General features: G+C 44.7%; 1 protein-coding gene across 3 annotated transcripts in view; it reads right to left on the reverse strand.

Annotated features, from left to right (window-relative positions):
• Positions 1-27,429, reverse strand: part of TBC1D22A (TBC1 domain family member 22A) — a 334,941-nt gene that overhangs the window by 122,563 nt on the left and 184,949 nt on the right. For all 3 annotated transcript variants that reach the window (XM_072843502.1, XM_072843501.1, XM_072843500.1), the window contains exon 10: positions 13,881-13,956. In XM_072843502.1, the coding sequence (XP_072699603.1) occupies positions 13,881-13,956 (76 nt within the window). The remainder of the gene's footprint in view (positions 1-13,880; positions 13,957-27,429) is intronic.

The following is a 27,429-nucleotide window of genomic DNA, read 5'->3' on the forward strand; positions in this document are numbered from 1 at the left end:
ATACCTCTGTGCATGCAAACACCTGTGCTCATGGGTCCTCCAAGTTCTGCAGACACAGAGAATAATCCAGGCTCCACAGGAGTGCCAAGGGCCAGCACAACAGCAGTGCCTATAGGCCCACCGTTGCTCCTAATGTGCGCAAGCACAATCGGAGGTGTGTGGCAAAGATGGCAGAGGGTTTTCAGGCAGTGACTGTCTATTTTACATAGATGCCTGTCACATGTCCCCACAATTACAGTGATGATGGGGGGTTTCAGGAAATTCAAGTGATGCTGCTGTGAATTTCTGTGAACACTGGCTCTGTGCACAACCCCTCCCAGAAAGAGTCTGACCACTGTGCAAGGGACAAGAATTCAAGAGGCAGCCCCGGTGGGCTAGAGGACTGTGAGCCACACCAAACACTGGGGGCGATCTATTTCTCCCCAAGAGAGAAGAAATGGCATCTGGTAGCAGATTAAGAAATCAAATAAATGTATGAGAAAAATTTAAAAGCCTGAGGTTGCTTTTTGAATAAATGACAGTCTCCAAACTTATGCTTGAGATCTACCCCCCAAGTGCACGGCCACCATCCCCTGCCAATCAGCTCTCCCCTGGATCACACAGCACCTGCCCCCAAGTCTGCTGGTGCCCAGAATCAATCCTCCAGTCTGCCATCCCACTTGCACCCAGATGCTCCAAGGAAACACCCCCGTCCCTTGGTGGGGAGGGTGCCGCTGGAGGCTAACTTGCCATGGCAGGAACTCATTTGCTCAGGAAGCTGCTTACTCTACTCCAGGGCCAAAATTAAAAACAGGAAGAAGTCCCTGTCCCTAAGGGAACACACACTCCCAGGAAAATGTGACCCAAGAATTTAGCTCCAATAGCACATAACTGTCAGAAATGGGTGTCCGCTAAGGTCTTAGAGGCCACTCATCCAGGAAATCCCAAATCCTTTCTCAGTTCCGAGGAGCCAGTGCTATGATCCCCCAGACCACAGACCTGCTGTCAGTCTCCCCATTCTTGGCAGGATTTCAAATTCTTGGGATGGTTCCATCTGGTTCTATTCCTCCTTAGATACCCATATACCCTCTTCCTCTCCCCACAGACATTTTACATGGACAATCCACCTCTCCCATGGGCTGGGGATAGATGTTGATTTGCCTATTTAGAGGGGATTTGGTTTCATAAAAATTACTGCCCCTACATACACTGCAAGAGTAGGTTGTATGTGTCTTTATTTGCATGGTTTCTTACAGGGAATACAAAACAATGCAGATTTAGGTAGACTCATGGAATTCCGAGTTCATTCCAGACAGGCATTCCTGCTGGATGTCAACCCTAAAGTGAGTTATATTCTTGCAGCAGGTTGAAGACACTTTCTCACATTTTTGTTGAGAAGTCAGTTCTCAAATAGCCCTTCTTAGAAAATAATTTTTTCCTTCAGGTGCTTTAAGCCTTTGTCTGTAGTGTAAATAAACATCATAGGACATGCTTGCATAGTTTTCCCATTACTAATTTTCTTCTGAACCCAAGGTCTCTTGAATCTGTGAGTTGGTGCACTTTGGGACTTTGGGGAAACATCTCCAGCATCATCTCTCCAAATTCTCACTCATTCTCCCCCCTCACTCCTGTGACTCTAAACAAATGCCCATCAGGCTTCCTGCCCACACCCTCCAGATCTCCTACCTTACATGTTTTCCATGTTCTCACTCTCTGTGTTTCATAATGGCTATTTCCTTCCAAGGTCTTTCAGGTCACTCATTTTCTCTTTAGCTGTGTCTAACTAACCACTGCATTCTTAATTTGGCTAACATATTTTTCAATTCCAGAAATCCTATTTGGTCATTTTTTTCAAACCTCTTCCGTGAAATTATACAGTTTCCTCTTTACCTGCAGATATCTTAAGGATTACCTGGTTTTATTTCTTCATCAGAGTTAAGGATAATGGTTTCACGGTGTATGCCTAAGAATTACAGATAACAGTTTCTATTATCTGTTGTTTCTATTTGGTCTCCTTAAGGAGTTTCAAATGGGTGATAAACTTTGACTGTAGGTGAATCATTTCATTTTATTTGAAAAATTCAATTTGAAAAATGTATATATTTGTAGAAACAATTTCAGTTCTGGTGACTTCCTCCAGAAAAGATTTTGCTTGGCTTCTCCAAAGCTCTGTGAGTGCTCCACCAGAGAAATACCATAATTGAGGTTCAAACAACCCTGGTCCTCCCAGGTGACATAAACTGAGATTACAAGACTGTATGAGGGCTGTTTCATTCCAGTTTTTCCCTGATGGTCACTCTGCTCAGTCCCAGGAAGGTTATGGGCATTTCCCACATTCTCTGTCTTGAGTAGCTTAGACCCATTCACTCCAGAAGACTGTCAAGACAACAACTCAGGTTGGGATTCCTTTTCTTGGATGAGCAGATGCCCTCAGAACAACAGCAGCCTTTAGTACTGGGTTCCTCTCTCTGAGCCCCATGATTCCCCTAGAATGTAGCCAGAGAGTTTCATTGTCTTGCTGGCAATTCAATGCTTTTGAGAAATTTGTTTCCTTTTTCTTTCTCTTATTTCTTCCTTCTACTCTTTTTATCCCCCTGTTTTTTACTAGCTTTAAAATCAATCTTCTCCAGTTTTTAAGGTGTGTACAGTGGGCAGCATGGTTGGAATCATCAGGCCCATCACCACTGGAAGGGAAACTCATCTACTCTCACCCTTGTCCTCCATTCTGAGTTAAGTGGCTCCGATCTCCACCTCTCCTTCTGAAAGAAGTCCTACCATTTGTGCCCCACACACCACAGGGGAGTCCCCTGGGCTCTCATTAGCCACCTTAGCTCTCCAGAGACACATCATTAACCCATCCAGCACACAGCCTCCGGCTGTGGCCCATCTTCCACTCCGCTTGGCTCTGCTACAGACATGCCTGTCTCTCCTCATGCAGGGCACCTTCCTGTTTACCAAACACACCTTCACTAAGAGTTTAAGGGTAGTAGAGAAGGGGTACAACACTACTCAAAATAGAAAACCACTTAGAAATGCTTCTGAGAAATTCTTTAGTCAACCCTCCTCACGACAAAATAAGACAGTGATGCTGTCTTTGGGTTTTCCCCTCACCTCTTCACTGTGCTTCCTTCTGTGTCCCCAAGACCATGTCCTTCTCCATCTCTCCATCCTTTTCTTCACAACACAATGACTGGAGCTCCAGGATTCCTTTATTTTTACTTTACAAAGTAATTCAGCTCTTTTCTAAGCTATTCCTTTCTGGAATGCATATAAAATATCAACTTTCTCCTTTTAACTTTTATCAATGTATTTAAAGTTAAAAAACAAAAGAAAAGGCGGGGGGTAGACTCCTGGGTGACTCAGTGGTCCCAGCCACTCAGTCCCACAGCCTTAGGGTCGCCTCACTGGATCTGTGGTTGAGCATCTGCCTTCAGTTCAGGTCATAATCCTAGGGTCCTGGGATCCAGTTATACATAAGGCTCCCTGCAGGGAGCCTGCTTCTCCCTCTGCCTATGTCTCTGCCTCTCTCTCCATGTCTCTCATGAATAAATATATAAAATCTTCAAAAATAAAAAATTTTAAACTTTTAAAAAAAGTTTACCCATTTCTCTCACCCCCACCCCAGCCCATAGCCCCCACCTCTTGCAACCACCAATCCATTCCTTGCATCTAGGAACTTGTTTTTCAGTGTTTGGGTTTTTTTTTAAGACTGCACATACAAGAGATCATGCAGAATTTGTCTGGCTTATTTCTCTCTGACTTACTTCCCTTAGCATAATGCTCTCAAGGTCCATCCATTTCTCAACGGTCCTCCAACGGGAGGATTTGCTTTCTTAGGGCTGAGGAACATTCCTGCGTGTGTGTGTGTGTGTGTGTGTGTGTGTGTGTACTAAAATTTCATCATCCATTCACCTATTAATGGGCACTTAGGCTGTTTCCATATCTCGGCTATTGTAAATAATGCAGCACTTACCATGAAGGTGTGGGAATTTTTTTCAAATTAGCATTTTCATTTTGTTCAGATAAATACACTGAAGTGAAATTGCTAAATCATATGGTGATTCTATTTTTAATTTTTTGAGAAACCTCCATTCTGTTAGTGGCCTTACCACTTTGCATTCCCACCCACAGTGCACAGGGGTTCCCTTTTCTAGAACAGCCATTCTAATAACAGGTAAGATGTATTATCTCATTATCATTTTGATTTGCATTTCCCCAAAAATTAATGATATAGAGACATGTGCCTGTTAGCCATCTGCAGGTCTTCATTGGAAAAAAAGACCTAGACGATATTTTCCTTGGAAAAATGTCTATTCAGATCTTCTGCCCATTTTTAATCAGATTTTTTTTTTTTGGTATTGAGTTATATGAGTTTTTTTAATATATTTTGGATATTAGCCCCTTATCAGATATGTGATTTATGATCATCTTCTCACATTTAGTAGGTTGCCTTTTCATTTTGTTCACGGATTCCTTGGCTGTGCAGAAGCTTTCTAGTATGTTATAATCCCAATCATTTATTCTTGTTTTTGTTGCTTTTGCTTTTGGCATCAGATGCAAAAAAAAAAAAAAAAAAAAGTCATAGCCAGTACCTATGTCAATGAGCCTGTGTTTTCTTGTACAAATTTTATGTTTCAGGTTTTACATTCAAGTCTTTAATCCATTTTGAGTTAATTCTCTGTATGCTGTAAGATAATGTTTTCATTCTTTTGTATAAATTTTCTCAAACCATTTATTGGAGAGACCATTCTTTCCTCATTGTATATCCTTGGCTAGTTTGTTGTAAATTAATTAACCATATATGTGTGGGGTTCTATCTAATTTCAATAATCTAGGTGTCTTGAGATGCCTGGGTGGCTCAGCAGTTGAGCATCTGCCTTCAGCTCAGGGCATGATCCCCGGTCCAGGGATCAAGTCCCATATCGGGCTCCCCACAGAGAGCCTGCTTCTCCCTCTGCCTATGTCTCTGCTTCTCTGTGTCTCTCATGAATAAATAAATTTTTAAAAATCATTAAAAAAATAATAATCCATGTGTCTGATTTTATGCAAATACCATACTATTTTAATTACTATACCTTTTGTAATATAGTTTGAAATTGAGACACATGATGCCTCCAGCTTTATTCTTCTTTCCCATAATTGCATTCTCTATTTGGGATCTTTTGTGCTTCCATAAATATTTTAGAAATCTTTGTTCTATTTCTCTGGCAAACACCATTAGAATTTTGATAGGGATTGCACTGAATCTGTAGATTACTGTGGATAACATGGATATTTTAACAATGTAATTCTTCCTATCTATTAACAGCAAATACCTTTCCCTTTATTTGTATCTTCTTAACTTCTTTCATTAATGTCTTGTAGTTCTCAATATACAGGTCTTTCACCGCCTTAGTTAAATTTATTCTTAGGTATTTTATTCTTTTTGTTGCAATTATAAATGGGCTTATTTTTTTAACTTCTCTTTCTGATGATTTATTATTAGTGTAAAGAAACACAACAGAGGATACAAAAATCAATGCACAGAAATCAGTGGCATTTCTATACACTAACAACGAGACTGAAGAAAGAGAAATTAAGGAGTCAATTCCATTTACAATTGCACCCAAAAGCATAAGATACCTAGGAATAAACCTAACAACCAAAGAGGTAAAGGATCTATACCCTCAAAACTACAGAACACTTCAGAAAGAAATTCAGGAAGACACAAAAAGATGGAAAAATATTCCATGCTCATGGATTGGAAGAATTAATATTGTGAAAATGTCAATGTTACCCAGGGCAATTTACACATTCAATGCAATCCCTATCAAAATACCATGGACTTTCTTCAGAGAGTTGGAACAAATCATCTTAAGATTTGTGTGGAATCAGAAAAGACCCTGAATAGCCGGGGAATTTTAATAAAGAAAACCAGAGCCGGGGGCATCACAATGCCAGATTTCAGGTTGTACTACAAAGCTGTGGTCATCAAGACAGTGTGGTACTGGCACAAAAACAGACAAATAGATCAATGGAACAGAATAGAGAATCCAGAAGTGGACCCTCAACTCTATGGTCCACTAGTATTTGACAAAGCAGGAAAGACTATCCACTGGAAAAAGGACAATCTCTTCAATAAATGGTGCTGGGAACATTGGACAGCCACGTGCAGAAGAATGAAACTAGACCATTCTCTTACACCAGACACAAAGATAAACTCAAATGGAAAAAAAAAAAAAACTCAAAATGGGTGAAAGATCTAAATGTGAGACAAGAATCCATCAAAATCCTACACGCAACACCCTTTTTGAACTTGGCCACAGCAACTTCTTGCAAGATACATCCATGAAGGCAAGAGAAACAAAAGCAAAAATGAATTATTGGGAGTTCATCAAGATAAGAAGCTTCTGCACAGCAAAAGAAACAGTCAACAAAACTCAAAGACAACCTACAGAATGGGAGAAGATATTTGCAAATGACCTATCAGATAAAGGGCCAGTATCCAAGATCTATAAAGAACTTATTAAACTCAACAGCACCCAGGGGAATTTTATCAAACATTTAAAGAAGAAACCATACCTATTCTCCTAAAGCTGTTTGGAAAGATAGAAAGAGATGGAGTACTTCCAAATTCGTTCTATGAGGCCAGCATCACCTTAATTCCAAAACCAGACAAAGACCCCACCAAAAAGGAGAATTACAGACCAATATCCCTGATGAACATGGATGGCAAAAATTCTCAACAAGATACTAGCCAATAGGATCCAACAGTACATTAAGAAAATTATTCACCATGACCAAGTAGGATTTATCCCTGGGACACAAGGCTGGTTCAACACCCGTAAAACAATCAATGTGATTCATCATATCAGCAAGAGAAAAACCAAGAACGATATGATCCTCTCATTAGATGCAGAGAAAGCATTTGACAAAATACAGCATCCATTCCTGATCAAAACTCTTCAGAGTGTAGGGATAGAGGGAACATTCCTCGACATCTTAAAAGCCATCTATGAAAAGCCCACAGCAAATATCATTCTCAATGGGGAAGCACTGGGAGCCTTTCCCCTAAGATCAGGAACAAGACAGGGATGTCCACTCTCACCACTGCTATTCAGCGTAGTACTGGAAGTCCTAGCCTCAGCAATCAGACAACAAAAAGACATTAAAGGCATTCAAATTGGCAAAGAAGAAGTCAAACTCTCCCTCTTCGCCGATGACATGATACTCTACATAGAAAACCCAAAAGTCTCCACCCCAAGATTGCTAGAACTCATACAGCAATTCGGTAGCGTGGCAGGATACAAAATCAATGCCCAGAAATCAGTGGCATTTCTATACACTAACAATGAGACTGAAGAAAGAGAAATTAAGGAGTCAATCCCATTTACAATTGCACCCAAAAGCATAAGATACCTAGGAATAAACCTAACCAAAGAGGTAAAGGATCTATACCCTCAAAACTATAGAACACTTCTGAAAGAAATTGAGGAAGACACAAAGAGATGGAAAAATATTCCATGCTCATGGATTGGAAGAATTAATATTGTGAAAATGTCAATGTTACCCAGGGCAATATACACGTTTAATGCAATCCCTATCAAAATACCATGGACTTTCTTCAGAGAGTTAGAACAAATTATTTTAAGATTTGTGTGGAATCAGAAAAGACCCCGAATAGCCAGGGGAATTTTAAAAAAGAAAACCATATCTGGGGGCATCACAATGCCAGATTTCAGGTTGTACTACAAAGCTGTGGTAATCAAGACAGTGTGGTCCTGGCACAAAAACAGACACATAGATCAGTGGAACAGAATAGAGAACCCAGAAGTGGACCCTGAACTTTATGGTCAACTAATATTCGATAAAGGAGGAAAGACTATCCATTGGAAGAAAGACAGTCTCTTCAATAAATGGTGCTGGGAAAATTGGACATCCACGTGCAGAAGAATGAAACTAGACCACTCTCTTTCACCATACACAAAGATAAACTCAAAATGGATGAAAGATCTAAATGTGAGACAAGATTCCATCAAAATCCTAGAGAAGAACACAGGCAACACCCTCTTTGAACTCGGCCACAGTAACTTCTTGCAAGATACATCCACGAAGGCAAAAGAAACAAAAGCAAAAATGAACTATTGGGACTTCATCAAGATAAGAAGCTTTTGCACAGCAAAGGATACAGTCAACAAAACTAAAAGACAACCTACAGAGTGGGAGAAGATATTTGCAAATGACATATCAGATAAAGGGTTAGTTTCCAAGATCTATAAAGAACTTCTTAAACTCAACACCAAAGAAACAAACAATCCAATCATGAAATGGGCAAAAGACATGAAGAGAAATCTCACAGAGGAAGACATAGACATGGCCAACATGCATATGAGAAAATGCTCTGCATCACTTGCCATCAGGGAAATACAAATCAAAACCACAATGAGATACCACCTCACACCAGTGAGAATGGGGCAAATTAACAAGGCAGGAAACAACAAATGTTGGAGAGGATGCGGAGAAAAGGGAACCCTCTTACACTGTTGGTGGGAATGTGAACTGGTGCAGCCACTCTGGAAAACTGTGTGGAGGTTCCTCAAAGAGTTAAAAATAGACCTGCCCTACGACCCAGCAATTGCACTATTGGGGATTTACCCCAAAGATACAGATGCAGTGAAACGCCGGGACACCTGCACCCCGATGTTTCTAGCAGCAATGGCCACGATAGCCAAACTGTGGAAGGAGCCTCGGTGTCCAACGAAAGATGAATGGATAAAGAAGATGTGGTTTATGTATACAATGGAATATTACTCAGCTATTAGAAATAACAAATACCCACCATTTGCTTCAACATGGATGGAACTGGAGGGTATTATGCTGAGTGAAGTAAGTCAGTCGGAGAAGGACAAACATTATATGTTCTCATTCATTTGGGGAATATAAATAATAGTGAAAGGGAATATAGGGGAAGGGAGAAGAAATGTGTGGGAAATATCAGAAAGGGAGACAGAACGTAAAGACTGCTAACTCTGGGAAACGAACTAGGGGTGGTAGAAGGGGAGGAGGGCGGGGGGTGGGAGTGAGTGGGTGACGGGCACTGGGGGTTATTCTGTATGTTAGTAAATTGAACACCAATAAAAAATTAAAAAAAAATAAAAATAATAAAAAAATAAAAAAGCATAAAAGAGCATTAAAAAGTAAAATTATTAAAAAAAATAAAATAAAAAAAAAAATAAAAAAAATAAACTCAACAGCAAAGAAACAAACAATCCAATCATGAAATGGGCAGAAGACATGAACAGAAATCTCACAGAGGAAGACATAGCCGTGGCCAACAAGCACATGAGAGAATGCTCCACATCACTGGCCATCAGGGAAATACAAATCAAAACACAATGAGAGACCACCTCACACCAGTGAGAATGGGGAAAATTAACAAGGTGGGAAACCACAACTGTTGGAGAGGATGCGGAGAAAGGGGACCCCTCTTGCACTATTGGTGGGAATGTGAACTGGTGCAGCCACTCTGGAAAACTGTGTGGAGGTTCCTCAAAGAGTTAAAAATAGATCTACCCTACGACCCAGCAATTGCACTGCTGGGGATTTACCCCAAAGATACAGATGCAGTGAAACGGGGTGACACCTGCATCCCAATGTCTCTAGCAGCAATGTCCACAATAGCCAAACTGTGGAAGGAGCCTCGGTGTCCATCAACAGATGAATGGATAAAGAAGATGTGGTCTATGTATACAATGGAATATTCCTCAGCCATCAGAAAGGACAAATACCCACCATTTGCTTCAACATGGAGGGACCTGGAGGGTATTATGCTAAGTGAAATAAGTCAATCAGAAAAGGACAAACATTATATGGTCTCATTCATTTGGGGAATATAAAAATTAGTGAAAGGGAATAAAGGGAAATGAGTGAAAATGTCAGTGAGGGTGACAAAACATGAGAGACACCTAACTCTGGGAAATGAACAAGGTGTAATGTAAGGGGAGGTGGGGGGGGGGTTGGGGTGACTGGGTGATGGGCACTGAGGGGGGCACTTGGTGGGATGAACATTGGGTGTTACGCTATATGTTGGCAAATTGAACTCCAAAAATAAAAAATAAAAAACACAATAGATTTGCTGCACTGATTTTGTGTCCTGCAACTTTACTAATAAATTCATTTATTAATTCTAACAGATTTTTCGATGGAGTCAGGGGTTTTCTAACATAATACCATCTCATCCGCAAATAGAGACAATTTTACTTCTTCTTTTCCAGTTTGGATGTCCTTTCTTTTTCTTGCCTAATTGCTCTGACTAGGATTTTCAATACTATGTTTAAAAAAAGTGGTGAGAGGAGACATCCTTGTCTTTTCCTGATCTTAAAGGAAAAGCTTTCAGCTTTTCACAGCTATGAGCTGTGGGCTTGTCATACAGGGCCTTTATTGTGCTGAGGTATATTCCTTCTAGACTTACCTTTTGTTAAGAGCTTTTATCATAAATGAATGTTGAATTTTATCAAATGCTTTTTCTATTTTTTAATATTTTATTTATTTATTCATGAGAAACACAGAGAGAGAGAGAGAGAGAGAGGGAGGGAGGGAGGGAGGGAGGGAGGGAGGGAGAGAGGGAGAGAGGCAGAGAGGCAGAGAGGCAGAGAGGCAGAGACACAGGCAGAGGGAGAGCAGGCTCCATGCTGGGAGCCTGACGTGGGACTCAATCCTGGGTCTCTGGGATCAGGCCCCCAGCCAAAGGCGGCACTAAACCGCTGAGCCACCAGGCTGCCCCAAATGCTTTTTCTACATCTACTGTGATGATCCTATAACTTTTATCCTTCATTTTGTTAACATGGTGGACCACACTGACTGCTTTGTCATATCTGAAAACTATATTAGCACCCCTGGCCTTGGTCACAATGTGTGATCTTTTTAATATATTGTTGAATTCAACTTTCTAATATTTTGTTGAGGATTTTTGCACCAATGTTCATCAAGGATACTGGCCTGTAATTTTGTTTTTGCATGGCATCCTTGTCTGGTCTTGGTATCAGGGTAATATTGGCTTTGCATAATGTGTTCAGAAGAGTTCCCCCTTCTTCTGTTTTTTGAAAGGGTTTGAGAAGGATTAGTATCAATCTTTCCTTGAATATTTGGTAGAATTCACCAGTGAAACTGTCTGGTCCTAGACTTTTGTTTGTTGGGAGACTTCTGATTACTGACTCAGTCTCCTTGCTAGTAAGGGTCTAATGTTCAGATTTTCTACTTCCTCCTTGACTCAGTCTTGGTTGGTGGCTAATCAAACCAAGTTGTCTGATTTATTGGCAGATAATTGTTCGTAGTTGTTTTTTATGATCCTTTGCACCTCTGTGCTATTAGCTGTACATTTCCTTTTGCATTTCGGATTTATCTGAGTCCCTTCTCTCTTTTCTGGTAAGTCTACCTGAAGGTGTGTCAACTCTGTTTACTTTCCAAAGAACCAGCTCTTTGTTTCACTGATCTTTTCTAATATCTTTTTAGTGCCCACATCATTTATTTCTGCTCCGATCTGTTACCTCCTTCCTTCTACTAGCTTTGACCTTCATTTGTTCTTCTTTTTCTAGTTCCTCAATATGTAAAGTTAGATTGTTGATTTAGGATGTTTCTCATTTCTTGAGATAGGCATTTATTGTATGAACTTCCCTCTTAGAATGGCTTTTGCCACATCCAATGAATTTTGGTATGTCACTTTCCCATTTTCATTTGTCTCAAGGTATTTACTAATGTCTCTTTTGATTGGTTGTTCAGCAGTTGTCTAATCTTCTCAGATTTGTGCATTTTCCAGTTTTATTCATTAACTTCACCTTTCTTAATCAACAAGCCCATGAAAGTGTGTGCCTTCACCAAAGTGCCAAAAAGCTCTGAAATACATGCTATCCTTCCCCTAAAATGTAAAAAGGATGCAGTAGGATTTTTTAGAGCAATTTTTCTTCCTAACAAATCCTGCCCTTAATAAAATCTTCATAGTCCCTACAAAAGTTCCTAGTCTACAATTTCTCTCTCCGAGAGGTGAGTGATAAAATGTGGGGGAGGGTGAACTCCCCCTGGCTGAGGCCTATAGGTGCTTCTCCCAAGGGGCTGCTGAGTAACATGGGCACCCACCAGCCAGAGCCCAAGCTCTGTCCACTGTGTGCACTTCTTTTTGGAAAGCCTGGGTATTTAAAATTTCCTTTGGAGAACAGTTACAAATAAGCTACACAGATTTATCTATTATGTAAAAGAAGCTTCTCTGCCATGAAAAACTGATCCTTTAAGCAAAACAAAACAAAACAAAACAAAAAAAAAAACACTGCAGGACAAAAGTAGCTTCCCTCAGAAATTGCCCTGAAAAAATGGGATTTATGAAAAGGTACAGCTTCAGTTGGAATTCCTTTGGTCATTGTTGCTGCTCTTTTAAACCATCATTCAGCAAATCTGCAATGTGTTTCTTTCTAAGCCACAGCACCAGAGAAAATCAATTCAAGCATTTCCCCAAACTACAGCCCTGGAACAAACAAGCACTAACCACCACTTTCTAACATCCACGAAAATATAAAATATGCCTTCGAAGGGACACGAGAGGAAGTGAAGAGCCTGCTCGGGAAGTGTAATTCACATCTACTGCAAATCAGATTTTAAAGAACTGAGACTGAGGACAGTTGTGAACCTGCTAGTGGGGAAAACTCAGAGATCTCGCTGTGAGGTTAAGATCAACGCAGTTACACAAGCAGGAAATGGCATTTTGAGTAGACACGTTGGAAAGCAGCTAAATATACTGAATCAAATTAAGTATTATTGGAAGAACCGTGAAAAACTTCACCGTATGGAAATCAGGTAATAACCATTAGATACATAGTCGAAAATCAGATTCAATCAAGGAACAAAATGGAGTTTATAATTTGTATGACTCCATTTTATAACATCATTCGATAGTTCCCCAAACCAAGCACCTTTCTGGGGGGAGCTTATAACTGTTAAGAGTTTGCTACTGCTAACAGCACAGGAAGGGAAGAAGCACAGTTATGTGCAGGGACACAGAGGCTGCGCCAGAATACACACCACCACCTCTACATTTCAAGCAAACTACAGTTTCTCTGTACATTCAGTGAAATCACCTGCTGAGCTCACAAGAGGCTCTTTATGAAAGAACCTTTCACTTCTCTGTACCTCACTACTGACCGGCTGGTGCCACAAATCTACGCCTGGTTCTGCTTGGTATCACTTTGTTAATGCTCTGTTCATTAATGTAACAAACTATCAGGAGAATATGCTCGGAATGGGCAGGCATTATCTCTCAACTTTCATTTAATTAAACTCTGCTATTGCAATATGACAGTCAGCACATCATAGGGGAAATTATTTTAAGAATGAAGGTAAAAAGTATTTCAAAGCCCTCACTTAAATATGAAAGCATAATCTAAAACGGCCGAGCACACACTATAATTTTTCTATAATACTAAAGATGTTATTTCCAGACTTGGTAATTAATTGGATTCCATGGAGAAATTATGCCAGCATCCTTGATAACAAAATGATGCACAAAGGCAGGGAACACAGTGCCAAAGGACAGCCATAAACAACCATGCTGTCGCCCAGATTATGACAATCATCGGGCTTAATAAGGAGTGAGAGCTGCCCACTTCTGGTCCGCACTCATTACTCCCTGAGAAGTGCCTGCACTGAATTCTGATTATGTCACCTTAATAAAAAAAGAAAAGGAGAGGCTCCTGCTCCAGCAGCCTACTCAGAAGAACGCACAGCCCTGCCCTGCGGGAGCCAAGGACCACAGGCTGAGTGAGGACAGCATCTTGCCAGGGTGAGGGCCAGGGACTGAGTCCGGAACCTCCTACCACCTCCTCCCACTGTCTCCTGCCCACCCCATGCGGAGACAGGTGCTCAGGAAGCAGACTTACCATCAATCCGGCTCACGAGCTCTTCCAACATTTTCACCTTCATCTGAATCCCAGGCTGGGCAAAGGTATAGTTGTCCTAAGGGAAAAATAACAACAAATATCATATGCACAGAAGACAAAACACACCCTCCCAAAGGGAAATAGGCAGTTGGAACAAAAGTGAGCAGCTTCACAGCAGAACAAATTCACCAACTGATCTATGCATGCCACATCGGGCCTCATCATAGGGCCTAGGCACAGCGTAATCTGGTCTGGGGTCAGGTCCAGCCCCTCTTGACGTCAGAGGGCGAGCACACCTGTCTCAGGGAGTATTTACTGGAGCATCTCTTTATGTAAATACAGATACTTACATTTACATCAAACAAATGGGCGTGGGCACATACAGCCCATTGACAAGTGTGCTGGAAGCTGCTGCCTGGCCAGAGCATGGGCAGCAGGCCACTCGGCAGTGCCAGAAGACTGGATACGGAACAGTGACCAGGCCCGATGCTGACGGTGCTGGCATCACGCCCTCAGTCCCAGGGCCAACGACATGGCCGCTCCACAAGGGAAGTGTCAACATGTGACCACTGTCGGTGAACTCAGGTGAAGGAGTCAATAAACTAAAGTAAACCAGTGTAGGCTTTGAGCAGGACAAGTCCTCAGTCAAACAGACCCACAAAAGGAGCCCTGCTCTACTGTTCAGGAGTTGTGCAGCCTCATAAGCAACATCACGTCTCTGGCTCCACCCGGTCGTCCACACCAAGAGAATAACGCTGCCTTGTAGGCCTGCTCTAAGGTGTCTAGGAAACCAGGTCAGGGACCGTGCTGGAGGGCCCAAGACAAGCAGGGGCACCAAGGAATGAGGGTGGGACTAAGCCAGCCTCCCATCACCTTCAGAAGGGCCCCTGGGCCCCAAAGGCACAGGCGTCCACGCAGGGACACACATGCAAGGCAGAGACAGCCCCAGAGAGGCCTACGGCCGAAGCGCAGAGCCTCCCAAAGGGCGCAAAGGTGCCAATCCTCTGACCAAAAGGAGTTATCTGGACCAGCGGAGGGCTCACCGCAGACCCGGGAGCCTCACAAGTAGAAGGGGGATGGGGGACAAGAGTCCAAACGAACATGAGAAAGACTCCAGCTGCTGCAGCAACACTAAACACAGAGGCAGAGGCCGCGAGCCAAAAGATGCTGCTGGAGCCAGGTCAGCTTGGGAGACCTCCCTGGAGCCTCCCGCCCACACCCTGAGTTAGCCCAACCAGGCACACGTCGGAAGCTGGGCCTCCCGAGCTACGAGACAATAAATCATCTGTGTTGTTTGCAGCCACAGGAAATGAATACAGTAGATCGGGGGTGTTCTGTCCTAGGGCCTCTGCGGCCACTAATATAAAAGGACAAGAAGAGAACCTGGAGCAACGGAGACCCCAGAGCATCCCTGCGGATCCTGGACTCATGTGAGCACAGGCCTCGGCCCAGCCGCTCACACGGGGTCCAGTGCGGCCAGTGCCGGGCAGGAACGGTGTGTCCTCAGGAGCAGCACCATGCAGGCCACACAAGCCCCGCCAAGGGCAGCGAGCCCCCTGTCCTCAGTGGGGTGTGGGTGACCTGGGCAGGGTGCAGGGCATGGAGGCAGGGGCGGGGACAGCTCCCGGGCGGCCCCCCACATCTCCACCTGGAGGCGCCCAGGCCGCTGGCGGCACAGCCTCGGGGGGGCCCTGGGGACAAGCCGGCAGCACCCACCGCCACCTGCCTCAGAACCTGCGGGGAGGTTTCAGGGCCGAGGTCGGCCCGGAGCAGTGCGGGAGCCCAGGCTCAGAGGCGGGGACCTTCGCCACCCCCGCCCCCCTGCCGCACAGTGGGCCCCCCCCCCGAGGTCACCGCGCACCCGCACACACGGCCCCCCAGGGCCACAGGGCACTTCCGCCTGGGGCAGCAGCGACAGAACAAGGATCACCCACGGGGCATCTTCCCCGTCTGTGGGAAATGTTCAGGAGTCAGATCTGCCCTCTCGCGGGGAGACCTCCCCACATGGATTTCGAGTGACAGGCTCTGGGCTCCACCCGGAGTGCCGGCCAGCGCACGTCCCAGAGCTGCGCCTAGCATGAAGGCCGCTCCCGGGGTGGCACCGCGGGGCCTGGCGTGACCGCCTCTCCATCGGGTGGCCACCCGGGGTCCCGCTAACCCTGAGCTCCACAGAGGGAGGATGGTCAGGGATCGCGTCTCACGTGGACTGGGGGGCTCTGGGCCTGACGGCATGGGCATCCAACAGAACAGCACACGGTGAGGACACACTGTAAACTCATCAGTACTCGCAGGGACAAAGAAATCTGGGGTCTGGATGTGAGCTTGCCAGGGTTTAGCCTTTGAGACTTAATTCCTCCCTGGAAATTGGATAACAGAGGAGATTTATATTCAAATCTGGAGTACACTGCCTTGTTTATACACTATCACTTAACCTCACAGCAGAATTTCTGATGAGCCAGGTTGAACAATATCCCTGGATATAATTCAGGATGGGAAATAAACTGCAGACTGATTCTACAGCCCTGGGCAGAGGTCTTGCAGATTATGTAGCTAATGTTCAGTTCCAACAAATTCCAGAGCCATCAGGGTGCATTCTATTACCCTCCCCTGGTGGTCCCAGGTGAACAAAGGTGTGGGGTCTTGGCTGGAGCTGGCCCATCCTGATGGGCTGTGGATGTCCTCCTCTCCCTCTCCAAGGAGATTCAGCTGGCACCACTCCTGGACTTTCTCTATCCCCAGAATACACACCGCAAGAAGGCAACTTATCAATTGCTAAACCTGGCAGGACAGAGAGCCGATGGGTTCAGCCCTCCTTCCACTTTTCCGAGCCGGCTAAGCCACCAGACAGGCTGCTCCCCCTTGAAGGCTCTGCTGCACGTGAGGGGGCCCGCCCTGCCCCGGCACTGGCTGGGTGGGTGGGTAAGCCCGAGTAATCCTGGGATTCGGTCAGCCGCTTTATTTGGCTCTCACACCAAGATAGGATTTCAAGATTCTCATTTAGAAGAAATAAAAGTTATTCTTCGGTGTCCATCTGCCACTATTTTGTTTTATTTCTCAATTTCTTCAAAACCCAGGTAGGGAAGATAGGGTTTCTTGGAAATCCAAACAATGAGAAAAGAGTAACACCTGAGGGCCTTTAAAATTTTTAAAACAAAAAACTCTGTATTTAGAAAGGAACAGAAGAGATTGATGGGCTGTGGCCTTGGCATTCTGGATTTGGGTCCCAGGCAGGGAAGACTGGCTGGCCTTCAGACAGGCTCCCACCCAGGTGACAAGATGGGGCTCAGAGGGCAGCACCCAGCGAGGCAGGGCACAGCGGCCAGCTCAGGGAGCCCAGGCTGTGGGTGACCCTGCACAGTGGCCAGGATGCCTTTGAAGGGCACACCAAGGACATTCCAGAGCCAGAACACCGAGTGAGAAGATGTAAGGGAAAAAAACATTCTGTGGCCCCAGCAACAGCCCCTCTGGGAGATATGTGGTACACGGGCCAGCCCTCCTGGCGGGTGCCTACTTCCCAGCAAGACCCCACCAGTGTAGCACCTCCCACCGGTTTTGTCTGCTCAAGACCTGGACACCAGATGTACCTCTGGGACATCATCCCCGGCGCCTCGTCCACAAATGTACCTGCACACACACCTGGCAGAGAAAACACCCGCTACATGAAGCCGTGAAGGCAAAGGCACACACAGGATACTATATATATATATATATATATATATATATATATATATATATATATATATATTTTAGGATACTATATATTTACAGAAATATTAACAGTAATGAGATCACTCCCTTCACAAACACTTAACATTCACGTCCTTTATGAGATCTGATTTTATGTCTTTAAAAAAGAATACCATAGGGGAGCCTGGGTGCTGTAGGTAAAGCATCTGCCTTCAGCACAAGTCATGATTTTGGAGTCCTGGGATCGAGCCCCACATCCGGCTCCCTGATCAGAAGTGAGCCTACCTCTCCCTCTCTCTCTCTCTGCCTCTGTCCCCTGCTCGTGCTCGCTCTCTGAAATAAATTTTAAAAATCTTTAAAAAAAATTTTAATTAAAAATAAATAAATAAATGAATATAATATACCAAACTTACAAGTCTGAGGAATACAGTGACCTTTTGGGAATGTTTTCTAGAACGTAAAGTCTGTATTCGCAGAAAACAAAGCACAGACGCGGCCTGCCTTACATCTGTGGCCATTCCACCCACACTGTGGCAAAAAGAAAGAGCATTTTCTGTGCTCTTCAGGAGAAAAGCAGAATAATGTTTTCTAAAGGAGCACTGCAGAGATGAGCTGAAAATTAAATTCCCATGGGCTTAGCTGGCATCCCTACGGCCCCCACCTGCTAGAGCGTGCAGCCAGGGGAGCAGCAGGAGTCCCTTCTTAACACCTGCGATGAGGGGCTGCTTCCCCGCCCCATCCCTGGAACACGGCTTCTTTCCTGTGTTCAAATCACAAGCAGCCCGCCCCTCCGCCCTGGGGGACTTGCCTCTGGAACAGCCCAGCAAATTCTTTTCTCAAACAATAGCCTGAAAGACTTCTGTGTCTGCCATCTCTTACAGGTGCCCCCAGGCCATGTGGCACAGCCCCAGACAAAGTGGCCCACCACCCAGGTCCAGCAGCACAGAGGTCAGAGAGCAAACTGCTGCCGCAGCAGTACTCAGCATTCACCTATCAGACGTCACTCCAGCTGCTACAAGTAACGTAGCCGTCTAGTTCGGGGCAGAATGGTCGGACCGTGCACTCTCCTTCATCTCCCCGAGAACCACTTACTTCATCTTCCCAGTGGCCAGGCGACATGAGGTGTCCCGGCGGAGGTGGCATTACAAGAGCAGGTCTGGGACCGCCGTCCTCAGACGGGCTTGGGTGCAAGGCCAGCCCTCCTTTTGGCTGATGGCTGACCCCCGAGATTTCAGGAGTGTCCCATTATTCCCTAACAAATAAGAATGGTTCACTGGGCCTCACCCAACAGCATAGCTTATGCTGAACTGCTTTCCTTCTGGGAGTCTGGAATTTTGGAAAGTGCCAGAGGGTGTCGAGGTGATGAGCTCTCAATAGAACCCAGGCACAGAGTGTCTAACGAGCTCCCAGGTGGACACTTCACACCTGCTGTCGTGACTAGCCGCTGGGGGTATTAAGTGTGTCCTGTGCATCTCCACCAGGACAGGACTGGAGAAGGCTTACCCCGGTTTCCTCTGGGCCTCCCCACGTGGCTGGTTCTGCTTTGTGCGCTTGTACTGGAATGAATCACGGGCATGAGTACAACTATACACTGATTCCTGGGAGGCACTGAGCCTTGGGGTGGCCTTTGGGTACCCTGACATAGTTGGGGAGAAAAACAAACAGGGCCCTTGTGTTCACAGAGACCAGGTAAGCAAATGTTCATCACCCAGGCCACATAAGTGCATGTGAAGGGATCACTGTGATCTAGGGAGCCCTGCCTGCCATCACAGAACAGAACAGGGAGCCCCACCATTTATGTGTCATGCTGAGGATGTGAAGCCTGAGCAAAGCACAGAAAGAGTAGAGCAGTGTGCAGGACACACCCTGGCAGCAGCCCAGAACAGGGCACCTCCCAGGAGGGGAATGAGGGCCAGGACAGCTGGAAAGGCAACAAGGAAGCTGTGGGAAGGCAGGAGAAGACCATTCTGAGGCTGGGAGACCATCTGGGAGCAAAGAGTAAGACCAGAGCAAAACCATGGAATGAAGTTACTGACATGGACATGGGGAGCTACCACACTTATAAGATCTGCATTTTGAGAAGATGGCTCTGGCCACAAGGCATGGAGTAATAGAGGGGCAAAGAGGATGCAGGGGTGTTAGGTGCCAGACCAATGCCCTGATCTAGGCCGAATGACAAGGAGAGCCTCTCACTGAAGACGCAGGTGGCCCAAATCATCCAAACTGCTTTCAACGACCTGTATTGGTGGTTGGGTTTTTGAACTTGAACATAGGGCTTTTCATTTATTCCTATTAGCTTGTTCACTTGATTGGTTCTCGGGTGGCATTCCAGGCAGCTGAACTCATTCTGAATCTTGATTATGTCATCTATCACATTAGCTGTCCCTCCAAGCTTAGAGGCACTGGTTAAACTTACACCTCAATGTCTTCATTAGAGTCTCAGAGAAGAGGGGGAAGGACAAGGGCAAGGACAGAGCACCACAGCACGTTTCTCAGAGACCCACACTCAGGTGGAAGAGGGTCGTAACAATATATCAAGCCAACTCCTCACTTTCTTAGCTCGAACTTAATTTCTCTGCTCTCCTGTCTTCTCATCTGTAAGTGAGACAGGAATGGCCACTTCACAAGGCACTAGTGGGTGTTAAATGAGTCGCTAGACCTAAAGAACCTGGACTGTCCCTCTCAGCACTCACCTTCCACGGTGACACCAGGCACAGGACAGCAGTGGAGATGGAGGCTCCTGCTCAGCCTGACACAGTACCCAGCGCTCTCACTGTCAGCCACTCCAAAAATGGGGACGATGCTAAATGCCTGTTATCAGCCACTGACCTCCATTTTGGCAAATTGTGGAGACAGTAGAAAAACCAAGGTTGTCAAGGGTCTGAGGGGAAGACAGGATGAATGGATGGAGCACAGGGGATTTTTTAAGGCCCTAAAATCACCCTGTGCTGCTGTAATGGTGGACACATATCAGTATGTATTTGTTCAAACCCAGAGAATGTGCAACACCAAGACAGAACCCTAATTTCTACTCTGGACTCTGGCTAGTAGTAACAGATCAGTGTTGGCTCATCAGTTGTACCAAATGCACCACACTCATGCAAGATGTTAATAACAGAAGCTGTGTCTATCAGAACATGGTGAGGGGGTACATGGGAATCATATTTTCTGCTTAGTATTTCTATATACCTAAAACTGCTGTAAAAAATGAAGTCCATTCATTTTGTAAAATAGTCAATTCATCCAAAAGAACATAAGAAAAAAAGAGGAAATAAGAAAAGATAAGAGGAAAAAAAAAAAGAAAAGAAAAGATAAAAGGAATAGAAAATAAATAGCAATGTGGCAGCCTAAGCCCCAGCCATACAAATAATTATGCTGGAAACATATGAATGTGTATCAACTAAACACACTTAAAAAGATATAGCAAAATCCAAGTATAAGCTATCTATAAGAAATGCACTTTAGACAAGAAGACACTCACAGATTAGAAGCAAAGGGAGAGAAAAAGATGCATCAAGACTGCCCAAGGAAGATGGAACAGCTATATTAATATCCAATGAGCTGGACTCCAGAACAGGGAAAACAGCAGAAATAATGAGGATTTCATAACAATAAACTAAAATAATCAACATATAAATTAATTAAGAAAACCTAAAAGCTCATCCCACGTGTGTGTATCTAATAAATGAGATTTAAATTATGCGAAGCAAAACCTGACAAAACTAAAAGAGACAAATCAACCGTTATAATTGGAAATTTCAAAAGTCTTCACTCAGTAGCTGAAAGAAAAAGGAGACAGAAAATCAGTAAAAGCAGAAAAGACTGGACTAGCACTATCAACCAACCTGACCTGACTGACATTTATGGAAACCTCCCCCAACAAAGCAGAACATACATTCTTTCCAAGGACACATGAGACATTTACCAAGACAGACCACATGACAGATCTCAGAACAAGTGTCAGTAAATTTAATTACCAATGTTAGAAAGTAAAGACATCACTATAGTTCCTACAGATATTAAAAGAATTAAGGTGTACTATAAACAATATGTCATTAAATTAGACAACTTGTTTAAAATGACCAAATTCCTTAAATGACACAAAGTATTAAAACTGACAAGAGGGGCACTTAGGTGACCCAGTCAGTCAAGCATCTGCCTTTAGCTTAGCATAGTCATGATCTCAGGGTCCTGGGATCAAGTCTGATGTTGGGTTCCCCGCTCAGCCGTGCCCCACCCTCGTTTATGCTCTCTCTCCCTTTCTCTCTCAAATAAATAAATAAAATTGTTTTAAAAAAAGTTTTTTGAAAACTGACAAAAGAAGAAATAGAAGATCTGAAGCCCTACCTAGAGCAGAAATTGAATTTAGGTTAAAAATTTCCCACAAAGTTCCAGGGCAAGATGGTTTCACTGTTGAACTCTATCAAATATTTAAGGAAGAAATAATATGAATTTTACATAAACTCTTTCAGAAATTATAGGCTATCACTTCCCTAGTGCTAAAAAAGAAAAGACTTTAGAAGAAAAGAAAGTGGAACACGATATACCTTATGAACACAGAAGTGAAAAATCTAGAGATATACAAAAATCTAGTATTTCACAACAAAATGGGATTTGTCTCAGAAATGCAAATGGGATTTGTCTCAGAAATTAACAAAGTTAATAAAGATCTTTCACTACATTAACAGGATAAGTAAGAAAAGTCACATGATCATTTCAACAGAAGAAAAAGCATTTGACAAAACACCAACTTATCATTTTTTTAGAAGAATCAACAAAGCAAACTATAATCTGTCATCCTGGTCTTCTTCCACCAGGCCTTAAGAATTCAATCCTCAACCTCTTTATGGCATTATATACCAGTATTGTTCAAATGTAAAGACCTATCAAAATAAACCAGGGTGTTTATTAAAAATATAGACTCCTCGACCATGGAATTTTCACTGTCAGCAACCACCCTGAAAAAGGGCATCTACAAGAAGCCAACAGCTACCATCATACTTAATGTTGAGAGCCTGAATGATTCACACCACCCCCCCAACACCAGTATATGGAAGGAGGTAAAAATATCTGCTCATATCACTTGAGGACCTTGACAATGCAGTAAGTCAAGAAAAGGAACTAAAAGCCATGTGATTATATAGAAAGAAGTAAGACTATCTTTATTTGTAGATGACATGACTGTGTACACAGATACTCCTAAGGCATCTACCAAAAAGCTCCTAGAACTAGTGAGTGAATTTAGAAAGATCACCAGAAAGGTAAAGCACATTACATTTTCCAAAAGTGACCACCACAGTATCTCCTATCCCACATGCTCTTTTATTATATGACCATGCCACTCCTGTATCAAGAGATGGAGTCCAATTTCCCTCTCTTTGAATCTGGGAAGACTTGAAACTGTTTCAACCAAGAGTACAGAAGTGATACTATGTGATTTCAGAGGCTCAGTCATGAAAAATGCACCTTACATCTTGTCTGCTGGAAATCTTACTGGGAACCCTGCACCATGATGTAAGAGGTCTGACTATCCTAAGGCCACCATGCTATGAGGCTAGGGAGTCACAGGGGGAGGCCATGAAATAGCAGTCACTCTGCAGTCCTAGTCTCAGAGCTCCCCACCTCCCCTCCCAAGTCCAGGAACCAGAAGGTCACACATATATGAGTGACACTTCAGATGAATCCAGCCCCTAGGCATCAACTTGTACCACCTTTAGGCCTCCCCACCTGAGGCTCCAGACATGGATAAACAATACATGCCATGTCCTAACTGAAATCCTGACTGAAAGAATCTGTGAGCATTATAAAAGAGTTCTTTTAAGTCAGGAAATTGGGAGCAATTTGTTATACAGCAATACTGGCTGGAAAAAGATGTTTCCGTTTACAAAATCAACTATATTTGTATATCCCAACAGTAAAATTTGAAAAACAAAATTTACAAAGTTGTACCATTTAAAGTAGCATCAAAAAAACCCAAACTATTTAGAAATAGATGTAACAACATATGAGCAAAACTCATACTCTGAAAACTACAAAATGTTTGTGAGGATAAATTTTAAAATATCTAAATTTGAAAGCTCAGCATTGTTAATACTGTTAATTCTGGGGAAATTGACATATAGATTCAACATAATCCCATTCAAACCCCAACTCCCATTACTTTTTCTAAGGCTTTTCTGGTAGGAAATGGCTAATGATAAACCTTATATAAAAATGTAAGGAACCAAAAATACTCGTGACAATTTATTTAAAAAAAAAAAGTTGGGGATCCCTGGGTGGCGCAGCGGTTTGGCGCCTGCCTTTGGCCCGGGCGCGATCCTGGAGACCCGGGATCGAATCCCACATCGGGCTCCCGGTGCATGGAGCCTGCTTCTCCCTCTGCCTGTGTCTCTGCCTCTCTCTCTCTCTCTCTCTCTGTGACTATCATAAATAAATAAAAATTTTTTTTAAAAAAGTTGGAGGACTTTCTCTACTGGACTCTGAGAAAAGCTACAGTAATTAAGACAGTATGTACTGGCATAAAGATGCATTAACAGATCAATGGAACAGAACAGAGTTTCCAGAAATAGACACACATTTATACATTCATTTGATTTTCAGAGAAGGGGCCAAAGCAACGTCTGGGGGAAAAAAACTGTTTTCAACAAATGATGCTATGTTAACTAGGATACCTATATTCTAAAAATGAGCCACTATGCCTTCCTCACACCACACAGAAAAATTAAGTTAAAAGTCAAAACAAAAATTATAAAGCTTCTGGAAGAAAAGCAAAGGAGAATGCCCTGGCATCCTATGGGTATGTGAAAGACTTTTACTTAAATAAGGTTTTAAATTTTAAGTCAGATTTTTTAGCTAAATTAGATTTCATCTAAATTAAAATTTTCCACTCATGAGAAGATATGGTTTTCAAAAACTGGAGTGACATACCACAGACATGAGGAAAGCATTCTCGTGCTCCCCTCACCCTCTACACACACACACACACACAAACACACACACACACGCACCCTAGCAAAAGCCTGCCACCCAACACACATGGAGAAGTAGGGAGGGCAGTGCTGGTGAGAGAGGGTGCAGCCCGACCTTGCATGTGTGGCTGCTGGGTATGTAAAACAGTATGGCCCATCCGGGGGAGATGCTGGGCTGTTTTGCACAAAAACCACCTACACTCCCCCAGCATGACCCAGCAAGGCTAGGCACAGAGCAAGAGAAACAAAGCTCACGTCAACAAGAAGACATGTGCCTGAACACTCACCAGAATTTATTCCTAGCAACCGAAGGCCAGAAACAGCCTTGGCTTCTGCCGAAAGATGGACGGATAAACAGGCTGTGATATATTCACACAGTGAAATACTACGTGGTAATTAAAAGGAATGAACTATTCATTCCGGCAACGACATGGATTTTACATTTTTCAATGCTATTGTGAATTGAATTTTTTTAATTTTCATTTTTAAATTGTTTGCTGCTCAATGACTCATTCTTAATGAATCTTCTGCTGTAGCCCAGTAACCACCACACTCTTATCTGTTTAATAAACCTTTCTAAAATATTGCCAAGAATTCTCAATTTTATCGATGAGGTCTCTAAAATCACATCTCTAAAGATCCTTCCCCACACAGAGCATGATTCATCTAGTGCTTGAGATAGGAACACATCTGCGGGGACGGGGTGCCTCCTTCTTCATTTTTCCATCCACGGGGCTGGGCACAAGGCCTGGCTTTCTGTCCCTCCCCACGATGGCTCTGCTGCTCCTTCCATGTGTGGACAGAGCCAAATCAGGGCCAAGTGAGTGAGCTTCCTTCCTCTCAGCCACCTTTCCAAGCAACAGACCAGGCCCTCGCCTCTTCTGTTTCCCAGCTGAGCTTAGCTAGGAGAGAACAATGTCCCCAGGCCTCTGGACGCCCCAGGTTCTGGCTGTCTAAGCTCATTTCTAAGGATCTCGGGCCACCGTCCAAGCAAGCCCTGGGCCCCTCTCCTTCTTGGAGCGTAAACCTCTCCAAGGGCTCCCCGCACCCGTTCTGGTTTCCCGTGATACGTCTGTCCCTTCTCTCTTCACTGGCCTTATCTTCAACAGCTGACACACAGCGGCTGCATCTGAGGGACAGCCTGCAGCCCCCTACTCTGGGGACAGGGCCGGCAGTGGTCCAGACATGCTCTAAGCGAGTCACCACGCCATCACACTCCCAGCCTTCTCTCTGACAAGTTCCAGGATAACACAGCCCCTTCCCCCAATACCCCTGTCACTCTCAGGCCACTGGCCAGTACTCAGAACTGAATCATGCTTCCCCAAGGAAAGAAAACGTAGAAGACTAATTATAAAAGGCAACGGCTCTCTTCCACTCAAAGAGGCTGTCCTATTACGTAATGAATCCAAGAGTAATAGTATGACTGCAGGGGAGGCAAACAGGGAAGCTGTAATTCAGCAAGTACTAGCTGGCCAACAGCCCTGGTGCTGGTGCTGCTAGTGACGTGAAAAGATGGGTGAAAGCCCAGGAAGAAGCCCCCCAAGAGCCTGGAAGGCCTCCCGCACTGCACTACCGGCAGCATCCCCCAGCACAGGGCCGCGTCCAGAACCTTCCCTATGGGTGTTGGTATTGCATCCCGATGGCGGGCAGTCCCCCATGTACAGAGGGGGCTCCAGAGAAGACCCATACCCCAACGTCTCCCACAGCAGGTCCCCAATCCCAAATACCAGAAGCACCCTCGCTGGAGCCCCCCCAAATTATTTTTAAAACTTAAATCTCTGGCCGGGCCCCCGATGTGCCCAGAGAGCAAGGCACACCAAGGGCGAACTCAGGCAGTGGGCAGGGAGCCCGGGTGGGAAGGAGGAGAAACAGGAGGAGGGAAATGAAATGAAACATTCACCTAAATTAAACATCTGAACTTAAAAGGCATTCACACTGGAAGCTGGTAGAGGAGGACCCTTCAGCAACTCCCCAGCACTGAGGACACTCCCCCTGAAGCCTAGCAGACACAGAACTTAAGCCCATGGCCACAGCTTCCACCCTGAGTGCCCCCCCCACCCCGTACTGGCTGCCCCGTCTGGGCCCAGCCAGCCCCAGCCAATCCCTGTGCCGTGTGAATCTCCTGCTGCACCCTCCACCCGGCAGATCCACGTGGCCCCTTTCACCACAAAATAAAGGATTTTCTCATGACCACGTCCACTTATCAAGACAAAACCATCCGATCAGAATAATTAGCAGGGTCACATGGGTGGACGACTTCCACCCAGATCTGCCGGCCAGACCTCCTAATGAGGTACTGGTGAGACTCTTCCCTGGGCAGGGCTGTCCGTGCACTGCTGGACATTTAGCACCCTGATCCCCATCCACTAGTTGCCTGTGGTACTCCCTAGCCAAGCAAACCCCAAAGCACCCAGACACCCCCCGGCAAACCAAGGGAGGCAGTATGTAGCCCCAACATGGGTACTCACGGCAGCACCACAGAGGAGGCGGCCTGTAGTCTGCCCGGTGCTCTGTCCCCTCCGCTGGCCCTCCCTGCCTGTCCCACTAGCACCTGCTGAGGCTCTGGTATGGGAACGGGTGGCCCCTCCCTAGCCCAATATGCCATCCCCGAGGGCCACACCGATGGACCCCCTTCATGCTCGCAGAGCCAGCAGTAGTTCTGGAGCACCATCGGCAAACCGAGTTCCCCCCCCCCCCCACCGAGACTATTTCACCTGGAAATGCCGCTGCTTCTCCGTTCCCCCAGCACCAATGTCCCTCAGTAAAAAGAACGTCCCCTAAACAAACACATGGTGTGAAGATACCACCCATCAGAAGTGTGTGAGCAGGCCCGAAACCTGGGGAGGGCTGAACTGTGGGGCGTCCTCACTGTAGGGCGTCCTCACTGTGGGGCC

This window comes from Canis lupus, chromosome 11, assembly GCF_048164855.1.
Source record: "Canis lupus baileyi chromosome 11, mCanLup2.hap1, whole genome shotgun sequence".
Taxonomy (NCBI): Eukaryota; Metazoa; Chordata; class Mammalia; order Carnivora; family Canidae; genus Canis; species Canis lupus.